A 13,379-nucleotide genomic window follows, 5' to 3' on the forward strand; every position below is an offset into this window, starting at 1 on the left:
GAGTGCCAGGGATACTCTCATTCAAGGACAACAACAGTACCAAAGGATTAAACAAGGGCAAGTTTTCCTACGCCTGCAGCTGGCAGAGAACTGTCAATATGGGAGTGGAAACATTCCTAGCCAAGGGATGAAACTCATTCAAATGACAACCTATTCCATTGCAGGCTGTTCCAGGAAAGCAGGGAGTGGACCCTTTTAAGAGAAATGGAAATCTGTTCCACATACATCATACTTCATGACTTGGTCAGGAAGGAAAGGAAATCTATTTCAGCTCAGTGCCTGCCTGACTAGCCCCTTGTTGACCTACCCAAGCCACTAGGCCCCTCCACACCCCTATCATAAACTCTATAGAGACCAGAGAACAAAAATAGCTCCATCTGTGCCCTCAAAGGACTCCTAGGTGTGCCATATGCCCTCCCTAAAGGGCACAACCTGGCTTCCATAACTGGGACTTACCAATGTCACTCAGCAGGGTGAGGATGGCTCCTTCCCGTAGGCCACAGCAGTTCTCAAACTGGTTTAGGTACTATAGAGAAGTTGAAAAGAGTCAGTGTGTAGATGATCACCAATCAAGCCCACCAGCATCTTCTACAATAGTCATGAGTGCTAACACTGGCCATGAGCTTTTGCAGGCCACACATGGGGGAAGCTGGGGAAGTAGAAGGTAAGGCAGCGCCCAGAGGCTCTCACGTCCTCACAGTGCTGGCCCTGGCAGAGATATGTGAGTCACTCTCAGATGAGGAACTGTCAGGCCTCACCTGCTACTACAGGTCAGAAGGAGGAAGCCAGAGTCTAAGCCCAGTGGCACGGCAGATTGGGGAAGGACTCACAGAAAACCACTCTCTGATCACTTCCCTTATATAGGTTTGCCACAGGACCATGAAAACTGCAGAGAATGTTTAATGGGCACCTAAATGGATTCAGGAACAAGCTCTGTCCAGCTTCACCTGACATATCTCATTGAATCCCACTATTCCCGCTGAGGAAAGTACTTCTAGGACTCATCTCAGATGTGAAGAAATGGAGACTAAGAGATTCCAACATCCTACAGTACACAGATGAGAGACAAAGAAAGGAAAGCCAAGTCTACCTAAGACCAATCACATAGTCCTTTGCCCACCTGGCCCCTCCACTTATAAAGGAACTTATACAGCCTTTCTCAATAGAGAAAGGGGTCCAGGGTCATTAACTAACATGTATATCCATAACTACTTTTAGGTTTTTCCTTTTTTTCCTTTCTTCTTCTGTTTTTTGAGATGAGATCTCACTATGTGGTCAAGGCTAATCTCAAACACCTAGATTCAAGCAGTACTCTTGCCTCAGCCTACCCAGTAGCTGAGAGTAAGTATATGCTATATGCAGTTGACTTAACTCTTTAAATCACTTCTGATGTACTTATGTGCTGGCCAGCCTTGTCTGTGATTTGAGAAAATTAAAGAAAGACTACCTCGTTTGGGAATAAAGGGTTTAACATTTTGTAAGACCTCTGGCAACAGTTCTGTCACCCTCTAGGGATATAAGTAGAAAAGCCCCATAAGAAGCAATCGCCTCTTGCCTTCCATACAGGCTCTTTGCTAACTAGAAAGCCAGGTGTGCACTCCTGTGATCACCTACTTCCAAGCTTTCCATAATCTGAACACATCCCTTTACACCCAGGCTGCCATCTAAGAGCTCTCACTTGGTTATAGCAGCATGGCTTTATCTCTACAGCCACACCTAGGGATTAGATGACCATGAAAAGGTTAGGAGAGTGGAGGAGAATCAAACTCCCCATTTCTAATAGGTCATCAGTCCCACTAATGAGTCATGCCAAGAGTGTTACACATAGCCTGCCCTGATGGCCTTGACCTACATCACTCCCAGGATAAGCCACCTCCACAGCAGAAGTCACTCATACAGACTGACCCTTATGGAAACTTTCTTTGTATAAAATAAGGTGACAGGTCCAGAGGAATGATGAGAACAGCATATAATTTTATCTGTGAAACTGCCATGTAAGGACAGAACTAATGAGGGCAACTTTTCTGGCCCAAGCCCCACAAATCACAGACTTACTGTAAGAGTTGAAAGGAATGACTGGTAGAACAGATAAAGCAACTCTTCTGGTTAGATATTTGACTTTTCCCAATGCTATGTCATTACTCGGTGTTACCAGTAGAGATGAACCTGCAGCTGAATCCATATGCTCTATCCCTGTAGCTGTGTGAGGTGGGGCCCTCAGTCTAACCTCCCTGGGCTCCAACATCCACCAGTAATGCAGGAATACTATCTGCATACTATTGTCATGGGGCTGCTAAAAGCCATGAGATTCTGTGTGAAAAAGAGGTCATGTGGAACCACTGTGAAGAACATATATAGGTATACATGGAATTGTCACTGGGGAGGCCAGGACTGCCCAACTTCCAGTGTACAGAGAAGGTACTGTAGTGAGGAGGAAGAAAGCAAAATTGGCAGATGAATCAGGGGAAGCTCTGGAACCACAGCCGGTTCCCTAATGACTCTTCCTGCTACATTTGATAACTCTGTACAGCAGTGTCACATCTGTAAAGTCCCTGTCATAATGACAACAAAAAGGCCCCCTAAAACCAGCAGTGTTCTGACATGCCAAGGAAAGAGGCATCTGTGGCCTCTTATGGTCCAGATCTGGAGATGACATTCCTTGTCCTTTCAGTAATGTAATGCAGAGTAAAGAGAGTCCCTCTGTGGTTTTCTTGGAAGGCAACTGATTCAACCTTTTGATTTACATTCACGTATTACCCTAAAGTAAACACAGAAGAGGGACTTGGGAAAGTGAAGCAAGTCACTGTGAAAACCCAGCTTCTGGGCGATGACAAGCTTCCTACCCCTCCCTTCTAGGGTTCCAGCCCTGCCTCAATGGGTCTGCATCCTGCCACCCAGGAGCTTTATTTACCTTTCGGAGATCTCCTCCTTGACAGTACTCCATGGCCAGCAGGGGCAAGTCATTGGGTGCCAAATTCTGCATCCCCTCGGGGACATCCCGGGCAGCCACCACATTGGGGTGGTTTAGCCTAGGAAGGAGAAAAACCAATGAGAATAGAACCCAAGCTTTAGCTCAAACTTATTCCTTGCTTCTGTATCTCAGCCAAGCTCACCTTCCAACAAAGACTGGGAAAAACCAGGACCTTAGAAGTAACAGAGGGAGGAGGTGGAGGTCAGGAACTGGTGGCTTATTCAACACCCTGAACTAAGACATTTATGAGTGTTTCATGTGATGCAAAAGTTTCTTTAGGATGCCCCATTTCAAATGCAATACTGCCTCTAATAGAGAAAACAAAAGAACTTCTAAGCTCTTGCTATTCAAGGTGGAAGGTGATATATGCAAATGTTTGGGCACATAATGAATGTGACTTTTGATTTCTCCTGTTATTAGGAAATTAGAGCTGGAACTACAGGCACAGACCATCATACCTGGCTATGATAACTTTCTTAAATTATTTAATATAATAGGCTGGGAAGGTGGCTCAGTTGTAGAGTGCTTGCCTTGCATACATGAGGCCCTAGGCTCGATTTCTCAGCACCACATAAGCAGAAAAAGCCACAAGTGGCACTGTGGCTCAAGTGGTAGAGCGCTAGCCTTGAGCTGAAGAGCTGAGGGACAGCACCCAGGCCCAGAGTTCAGGCCCCATGACCAAAAATAAGAATAAGTTATTATTATTTTTAATATAAATTGACTATGAGTCCCAGTAAAGTCTTTAAATGCTTATTGTCTAGAAGTGTCTGGTAGGCTTGAAGGTGTAGCTCAAGTGGTGGAGCTCCCAACTAGAACTTTCTGGAAGAGGAGTGTCAGTCAGGCTAGTAGTCTGATGGAGGAACAAGAATTATCCACACACACACACCCTTTTTTTTTTTTCCAGTAGTAGAGTTTGAAATGAGAGCCTTGTTATTTGAACCACATCTCCAACTCTAATCTTCCTTTCTAGATGCAGCAGGTGAGACCAGTGCTTCAGAGTTCATTTTAGCATCCCCTAGACACAAACATGCTCCCACATCTAGGCACCAGGACCTTACCTCCTCATGATCTGGATCTCCAGGCACCAGCGATCTCGGTTCTTTGGGCTGAGCTCCTGTCGGCACTGCTTAATTGCAATCTGCTCACCTGTCTCCTAAGAGAAGGCCATGGTGGAGACAAAATAAACAACCAACACATGATCACCCCATGAGAGTGAGGGTACACTACACTACTCTCCTTGAGAGCCCCAAGGCACCTGTTCCAGTCTGATTGTTCTCTTCATCATCTTTACCTCTCTGCCTACCCAGATCCTGCCTTGTCCACCCAACCTTGTTCCCTCCTACACAAACCGTTTACCATCCATTCTTTTTGTTTTGTTTTGTTTTGTTTTGTTTTGTTTTTCTTTTTTTTGGTCGGTCGTGGGGCTTGAACTCTGGGCTTGGGCGCTGTCCCTCAGCTCTTCAGCTCAAGGCGAGCGCTCTACCACTTGAGCTACAGCGCCACTTACCATCCATTCTTGTTCTCTTCATCATCTTTACCTCTCTGCCTACCCAGATCCTGCCTTGTCCACCCAACCTTGTTCCCTCCTACACAAACCGTTTACCATCCATTCCTCCCAGAGGCATTTCTACTTTTCTCTCAGCCTCAGCAGAGCACTATTAGGTTAAACCATGTATGTGCTGCTGCTGATATTCAGCTACTCTGATCTACACAAATGATGTTTCCCAGAAATGGAGGGAAGAAATGTGAACAAATGCAAGCATGGCACTCAGCAAATACTATATGGAAAATGAACTATGTAACTTGTGGACAGGGATAGGAGGGAGGAACTGGGGAAAGTGCAGAAAGAAGTGACAGTATCCTATAAGAAATGTACTCACAGTAACCCCTCTGTACAACAACTTAATAATAATAAAATTACATTTGAAATAGTGATCTTACATCTGTACCAAAAAAAAATGGTGCTTCGATATAGCTCAACCTAATAATGCTACACCAAGTGTCTCCACTATTGCACTAATGTTTGTCTCCACTATTGCACTATGTTTGTCCCTCTTCAGAGGGAATATAAGCATTGGATAGTCTAAGGAACATAGACTGATGCACGTTCCAACTCTTTCACCAGCTATGTGACCTTGGGGGGAAAAAAACCACAGATAAGATAGTGTCTTCTTCACCCATGAAACAAGAAAAATTACACGCACATACATATACACACATACACACTTTTCATACTGTTATAAAATAAGCCCCTAGTAATAGCCAGCCCTCAGCATTGTTTGCTGACCTGACAACCCATGTCAGGATACTTTTAAGATCCTCTTGGCTCCACTCTGCTTTCCCAGCTACTTTCCCTCAGTTCAAGCACTCAATGATGCTGTAGATGAGACCATCAGCTCTTCTTGCTCAAGTGCTTTCTAGGCCTATGCTCCTGCTTCCACTATGTAGGAACCATGGACTCATACAAGACAACTTACCCTCTTCCATATCACCATAACAGATAATTCCTTCACTGTACTTATCTGCCAGGGATTTATTTTTTATAGAGCAATAGAGTATTTTCTTTCTAAACTACAGATGTATCCATTTCCATGGGCTTTGGCATTTACACCAAGTAACACAATGTCCTCCATTGTGGTTTCTTACATAAAGAGCGGGCAGTCAATAGGGGTTTTTTTGGTGACTAATCGAGTAGCTGGTTCCTGAAGCTAACACATCTCTTTCATTGGTGCACTGAAGACCCAAGGAAGCTTAGGCACTACTGTGCCCCCAATCTATAGTTCTGGTGGCAGTAACCTGAGAGCTAACCTCACCACCTCCAAGCAAGCTGATCTGTGCCAACATCCTATGTGTTCTTGGGAAGTTGTGACCCAAATCCAAAAATTGAACAAGTTACATAATCAGGGTATGAGCCAAGACCTCACTCTCAAAAGCTACAGAAAACTGAGGCCACTGAAGTAATCTCTTACCCTTTTTAGTTTGTAAAAAAATATCTTATTGAAAACATCTACCTATTTAAACTATACTGACAAATGGTTTGTGCTGAGTCTTGGACTGGGGTTGTAATGGCATATAGACATAGCAAGGACTGTCAAGACCCACACTGTACAGGAAAATCTAGGGAAACAGGATTAGGGTCATTTGTCACACTGCTCTTCCTCATTGGGAAATACAGGTTGAGTACCCCTTATTCAAAATGCTGGGGACCAAAAGTATTTCAGATTTCACATGTTTTTAGATTTTGGAGTATTTTCATATACATGAAATATTGTGGGACCAGTATCCAAGTCTAAATACAAACTGATTTATCTTTCATATACACCTTATACACACAGCCTGAAAGCAATTTTGTTATATTCCCAGGGAACCTGCAATTTGAATATGACCCTATTCCAGGTGTGCTGCAATATTCCACATGGGATGTCATATGCTACTCAAAACTTTTTGGCTCTTGGGAGTATTCTGGATTAAGAATGTTCAACCTATATTCATTTTGGAGTTGGTTATTTAACGAGGAAGGAAGACTTAAATATTTTGTCCTTCAAAGTTTTCCTTTAGTATTTCAAAATGGTTTGGATTGTTACAAAACACTGGAAGTATTCTAAAAGTGTCCTCCACCTGGAGAAGCCACAATAGAAAAAGCACATGGGTTGGGATTTGAATCCATGGAGGTTTCATCAAATGCAGCTTCTTTATTTACTAGTGTAGCCTCTCTGAGCATATTACTATCCTCTCTGCGCTTCTATTTCCTTAGCTACACAATGGGCTAGACAATAATACTTCCCTTGTGATTACTGTGATGACTGGAGATAAAGCATGCAAAACAGGGGTAGGGATGGAGCTCAGGGATAGAGTCCTGTAGCCCCTGCAAAAAACAGTACTGATGCCAGCATATGGAAGGTTCTCAATAAATGACAACCTTGATTTCTTTAGGCACCATATCTTGAGGATTGCCATTCTTAGGCTCCTAACTTCAAATATGCCCTTGATTGTAGACAAAACACATGTGATAACAGAAAAACACATTAAATACAAGCACTATGTTTCACTGGAGCTTACTACAAAGCTGGGCATCAGTAGCTTATGCCTGTAATCCTAGCTACTCAGGAGGCTGAGATCTGAGGATCGCAGTTCAAAGCCAGCCCTATCAGGAAAGGCCATGAAACTTTTTTTTTTGCTTGTCGTGGAGCCTGAACTCTGGGCCTGGACACTGTCCCTCAGCTCTTCAGCTCAAGGTTAGTGTTCTACCACTTGAGCCACAGTGCCACTTCTGTCTTTTTCTGCTTATGTGGTGCTGAGGAATAGAACCTAGGGCCTCATGCATGCAAGGCAAGCACTCTACCACTGAGCCACCTTTCCAGCCCCTATTGCCAATAAACCACCAAAAAACCTGAAGTGGCACTATGACTCAAGTGGTAGAGTGCTAGCCTTGAGCTGAAAAGCTGAGGGACAGGGCTCAGGCCCAGAGTTCAAGCCCCATGACCAAAAAAAAAAAAGAAACACAAAGGTGCGACATTCATGTGCCTCTTTATATTCATAAATAAATAAATAAATATAGATATAGTGAAGCAAATTCCAAGATATGGAAACAAGAGGTTTCTTCATTTGTTGTTATTTCTGTATGTTATTGTTATATATGTATGTTATTCCATATTGTTATTGTGTATTTCTGTATGGTTTATTCATATGTCTATCTTTAGGAGGGGGGGACACAGAACTCAAGGGAAAAAGGGTGAAAAAGTACAGCAGTGGCGTTCACTGGACACTTTGTTGAACTATTCAACTCATGTATAGAGACAGGAAGGAGGGACTAGGAAAGAGTGAGGGAAGGGATGATACTATATGAAAGGAAATGTACTCATTACCTAACTTATATAACTGCATCCTTCTGTACATCACTTTTACAATAACAATAAAGTAAATTTAAAAATAAAACCTGTTTGCCCAAGTGCTGGTAGCTCATGCCTGTAATCCTAGCTACTCAGGAGAATGAGATCTGAAGATCAGTTCTAGGCCAGCCCAGGTAGGAAAGTTGGTGAGACTATTTTTTTTATTTTTATTGTTAGTATAGAGTTAATATCCAGAGGGGTTACAGTTACATGAATCAGGTAATGAGCAATCAGTACAATTTTTTAGGAACCAGTCTCCTCTTCCATCCTCTCGCTGGGTTTTTCCCTCCCGTCCCCATCCACAATATATCCAGTTCATTTTCTAGGTAGTGTCCAATGAACGCTACTGCTCCATTTGTTCATCCCAGTTCTACCTTTCATGTACCCTCCCACACTCTCCCAAATACAAACAAGACAAAAGGAAAAGAAAAGAAAAACAGCAGTCACTAAAAGATGGGTGAGACTCTTTTATCTCCAATTAATCACCTGAAAACTGGAAGTGAAGCTAGGACCCAGTGGTAGAGTGAAATAGCCTTGGGCACAAAAGCTCAAGAAGAGCACCCAAGACTTGAGTTCATGCCTCACAATGAAACAAAAAAGAAAAAATACCTGCCTTCTACCTTCAGCTTCCAGCAAGACTCTACCTTCTCCCTGATCCCCCTCCAATACTAATGGTTTTCATGTTACTTTCTTGAAGAGGCCTCCCTTAACCTCTTAGTATATACCTCACTGCACTTTCCTGAGCCACACTTTTAGCCACAGTATAAATTTATAACTAGTAAATCACCATTCTACCCATTAGGGACATTCCATATTTATGAGTGGACTGAGTGAGTGCTTTTGTGCACCTAACATATATGTAATATATGATTCTCCTGATGGGGAAATAAAAGAAAATCAAAGCCTGATCCAGCCTGGGCTGACTAGGAAATCAGAGGTCTGACATGATACTACTCCACACAGATAAGAGGCAGCATAGGACAGGTAAAAGGGGCTAACTACTAGCTCCTCAGGAGACTGAGAACTGTGGTTAAAGCTAGCCTGGGCAGGAAAAGTCCTTCAATCACCAAATTTGGAAGTGGAGCTATGGCTCAAGTGGCAGAGCACTACAGCTTGAAAATAGCTCAGGACAGTGCCCAGGCCCAGAGCTCAAGCACCAGGACCAACACACCCACACACACCCACACACACCCAAACGAGAAAGGGGGGGGGAGGAGAGAGGAAGGGGGAAAGGAGAGACGGAGAGAGGGGGAGAAGGTGGCGCGGCATAGGAGACATACCAAATGAGTAGACATAAGGAACTCAATGGAGGATCAAATACAAAAGGAATGAAGCAGTCTGTGAAGAGTTTAAGAAACTATGATCTAGGGGCTGGAAAGGTGGCTCACTGGTGGAGTGCTTGCCTTGCATGCATGAGGCCCTGGGTTCAATTCCTCAGCACCACATAAGCCGAAAAAGCCGCAAGTGTCACTCTGGCTCGAGTGGTAGAGTGCTAGCCTTGAGCTGAAGAGCTGAGGGACAGCGCTCGGGCCCCATGACCGGCAAAAAAAAAAGAAAAAAAGAAACTATGATCTAGAGCTGATCTAGGAGGAAGGGGAAGAATTTACATAGCCTCCAGGAGAGGAAAGCTGGTTCAAAACAAAGCACAGTAGGTCAACCTGTGGGAAACCAGCTGGAAGGTAATGAAGCCAAGTAGCATATGCACAGAAGAGGAAGGGCCTCAGAAGGCTGCAGGAATATTTTTTGTTTTTTGTTTTTTTTTTTTTTGTCGGTCGTGGGGCTTGAACTCTGGGCCTGAGCGCTGTCCCTCAGCTCTTCAGCTCAAGGCGAGCGCTCTACCACTTGAGCTATAGCGCCACTTCAGGTTTTCTGGTGGTTTTATTGGAGATAGGAGTCTCACGGTCTCTCCTGCCCGGGCTGGCTTTGAACCGCGATCCTCAGATCTCAGCCTCCTGAGTAGCTAGGATTACAGGCGTGAGCCACCAGCGCCCGGCTTGCAGGAATATTTTTTAAATAAACTGAATTTCAAAAGAAGAAAGAACTAGAAATAGTAATTCTAAAGGCTATCTCTGTCTGTCTCTGTCTGTCTGTCTGTCTCTCTCTCTCTCACACACACACACACACTCGCACTCACTCTCTTAGGCCGCTATCTATAAAGTAAAAAAAAAAATCCTATCTGAGCAAATGCAGGCCATTCTGAGTTAGAGAAGACAGACAAGGCATATTTGGATAGAACTCTTTGTGAAAAAAACCAGGATGTCTCCAGTTAAGCTGACTCTTACAAGTACTAGGCTGTCTAGAAGCAGTGCAGTCCAGGTACTTGTCAATGTTATAGAAAATCTGGTCTTTCTGTTTAATGCTAGACCTATACTTTGAGCAGGACAAATTTATTGTGATAGTTATATATTTTTCTTCTTAGTCATTTATTTCTTTTTTAGGTTCAGTCTCATTACATAGTCTATGCTAGTCTAAAACTCAAGATCTTCTGGCTTCTGCCTTCTACATCCTGGGATTACAGACATGCATCACCATGTCCAGCAAAGTAGTTGCAGTTTAAGGAACCCTTATCCAAAGGGCATGCTGGAATTCTACTTTCCAAGTTGGGTGTGCTAAACCACTTACAGAACTATACAATGCTCTCCATCTCTGGTCCCCACACTCATTCAGGAGTCCCTCCTTCAGCTCAGAACTGACAAGACTCAGGGAATAGTCTAGAATGTCTTCCAACTAAACAGATCCGAAGGATGACCATCTAGAATGACTCTCTGATATTTGTCCAGAATCCTTGAAAAACCTTTCTGCTAGATGTGACCAGGCACCTGGATCATGAATGGCAGCATGTTCTTTCCTTCTAGTCCAGAAAGTTGCTCAACAGCCCTGAACTAAAATCTAGGACTTCCTTCAAGGACTTTATTGGGTTTCAATTTTGAGTCAGGAACTTAATTTTAGGTTTTTGTTGAGTGGAAGTTCCCCAGAGGAGTGATCTCCAAATTGGGTATAGGTTCTCCAAATGTTGCCTAAGAACGTAACTCAAGAATAGAAAATATAAAATTAATCTTCCCTCAAACAATCTCTCAGCTCATCTTTCAGAAGGCCACATGTCTTCACTATTTGATATGCAGGTAAGATAAGAGCATTCAAGTCACAAGCAGGATGGTAGATGGGCCTACAGAGATGTTGCTGGGCAATACCATGTTTTTTATGGCATGCACAATTATGTGTTACATTACTGAAGTTTAGTAAAACAACTCATATAGTGAACAAGTGGTTTAGAAACATCTCTGTAGAGAATCTGAGTGCATCTAGCACGTGCACCAACAGAAATGATGGAGGACACATCAAATGTGAGAAACAGGCAGGTCATGTAAGGATTAAAAACAATGAGACTCAAAACACTCAACCATTTTTCCAATTCTTGGCAGTATTACAAGTCTGGACTCAGTCTTGCTCTTGCTAGGCTGGCCCTATACTACTAAGCCATGACTCTGATTTACACTGGTTATTTTTAGGATAAGGTCTTGCTTCCCATCTTGGCTCAGGCCTAAGCCACTATTGCCTATTTTTAGGCTTCTCATCCTCACTAGGATCACAAGTGAGGCACCATACCCAGCTTTCCTTCATAGAGACTACCTCAGGGCCTATCTTGCCCATCCTTAGCCTCACACATAACTTGAGATGACAAGTGCACACGACAACACCTAGCAATCGGTGAAGAAAGGGTCTTGTGAACTTTTCTGCCTGAGCTGGTCCCAAACCACAATCCTCTAATTTTCAGTGTCCCAAGTATCTAAGATTGTAGGTGTGAACCACCAGTGCCTTGCTATAAAAAGTATCTGAAAGATGGTTTTTCATCCTTTATCCCAACATGTCCTTTTTCATGCAGATCCGTGTATTTTGTGTTTACAGTACTACAAAGAATATTAGGAAAATGGGCCTACAAAGATGTTAAAATATCCCGTTATTTTTAATATTGTTTTCATGCTTCTATTTTGTATGTTTTATATCATTTATCAGCATATAATGTGCTAATACGAGAGACATAGGGTTTAAAATATGTAATTAGGACTGAGAGTTTTGTTTTTTGTTTTCCAATTATTTAGGTGACATAGATATTAGCCTAGCAGCCCCAAGGTCCTTTCTCTTACTGTTTTCTGTGACCATACTAAGGGAAAGCCCCTCTACCTGTTCAGATCACCAGTGTGGGCAGCTCTGCCAGCCTCCCACCCCGCCTTGACCTTCCCCAGCCCTGGCAGCAGCCCGGAACCCCTACCTGATTGTGCCATCGAATGACATTTCCAAATCCCCCGGTCCCAAGCCTTTCTTTCATTTCCCAGGCCCCACATGTCTGGGTTGGCAGGGAGGGTGACCAGCTCATATTGACGCCCTGCTAACTCTGTAAGCAATGGCGGGGGGGGGGGGGGGGGCGGGGAGACAAAAGATTAAAGTTTTAAGGACAAATTGTGCTCAAGGGGATGCAGAAAGCATCACTGCTCTACAACCCAGACTTGTTTCGTGAAATATGTTAGTTTGTTGGAGGGCAAAGTTTGCTCTCCTTCAGCTCCTCCCACCCGGACTCTATAGCAGGGCAGAGAGGAATTCTGCACCGCGCCCCGAACTGCTTCCCGGAACGGGGTTTCCGAACCCAGCACCGCCCAAGGTGGAGGGGAGAGCCCCGCTCCGGGACTCAGCGCGCACACTCTCCCGCCGCCGGGCCCCGGGCTCCCGGTCCCCGCCGGGCCCCCGCCCCCGTCCGCCTCCCCGCCGCCGCCCCCCATTTCCCCCGCCCCCCCTCCCCGCTCCTGTCCCCCAGCCCCCCCGTCCCCGCTCCCGCCCCCCAGCCCCCCCCCCGCTCCCGGCGCTCCCACCCCCATTCCCCGCGCCGCCACCGCCGCTCCCACCACCCCCGCCCCTCACCCTCCCTATCCCCCCCGCCGTCCCCGCTCCCGCCCCCCCCACCGTCCCCGCTCCCGCCCCCCCATTCCCCGCGCTGCCGCCCCCCCCGCCGTCCCCGCTCCCGCCCCCCCCCGCCGTCCCCGCTCCCGCCCCCCCCCGCCGTCCCCGCTCCCGCCCCCCCCCGCCGTCCCCGCTCCCGCCCTCCTCCCCCCCCATCGGGAACTCCGCGGACGCCCCCGCCGAGCGGCAGGGAAGCGGGTCCGCCGAGGGACTCACCTGCTGGCGGGGGAGGCGAAACTGGCGGGGGGCCGGGACAGCCCCCCCTAAACACGTGAAAGTGAGGGACTCTCAAACCCGCCCGCCCCGCGCGACTTCCTCAAACACTTCCTGCTCTGACGTCATGGAGCACGTGGCTGCGGCCGGCTCTTAAAGGGGCCGCTCGGGACGGAGGGTCAGAAGCTGGTCGGGGCTGCGTGGGTGGGGTGCCGGCGGGCTGAGCTCCGTGAAGGAGCTTAGGAACCACTCTCCACCGAGCGCCGGCGCTCACCTACCAGCCACTCCGTTCCCGCTGTGCACCTGGGGAAATGAGCATGGGGCCCCCTTCGGTGAATCTGACCCGGATTTCT

General features: G+C 45.8%; 1 protein-coding gene across 3 annotated transcripts in view; it reads right to left on the reverse strand.

Annotated features, from left to right (window-relative positions):
- The window catches only part of Ikbkb (inhibitor of nuclear factor kappa B kinase subunit beta), a 58,079-nt gene extending 44,950 nt beyond the window's left edge, over positions 1–13,129 (reverse strand). For 2 of the 3 annotated variants that reach the window (XM_070016078.1, XM_070016077.1), the window contains exons 1-5: positions 13,030–13,129; positions 12,131–12,253; positions 4,030–4,124; positions 2,912–3,029; positions 457–526 (exon numbers count right to left, since the gene is read on the reverse strand). In XM_070016078.1, the coding sequence (XP_069872179.1) occupies positions 457–526; positions 2,912–3,029; positions 4,030–4,124; positions 12,131–12,235 (388 nt within the window). In that variant the 5' untranslated portion in view covers positions 12,236–12,253; positions 13,030–13,129. Of the gene's footprint in view, positions 1–456; positions 527–2,911; positions 3,030–4,029; positions 4,125–12,130; positions 12,257–13,029 lie in introns of those variants that run through there. The other variant, XM_070016079.1, reaches the window with a different exon arrangement.
- Between the last annotated feature and the right edge of the window lie 250 nt (positions 13,130–13,379).

The sequence above is a fragment of the Dipodomys merriami genome, unplaced genomic scaffold (genome assembly GCF_024711535.1).
Source record: "Dipodomys merriami isolate MVZ:Mamm:240054 unplaced genomic scaffold, mDipMer1.0.p SCAF_12, whole genome shotgun sequence".
In the NCBI taxonomy this organism is placed as follows: domain Eukaryota; kingdom Metazoa; phylum Chordata; class Mammalia; order Rodentia; family Heteromyidae; genus Dipodomys; species Dipodomys merriami.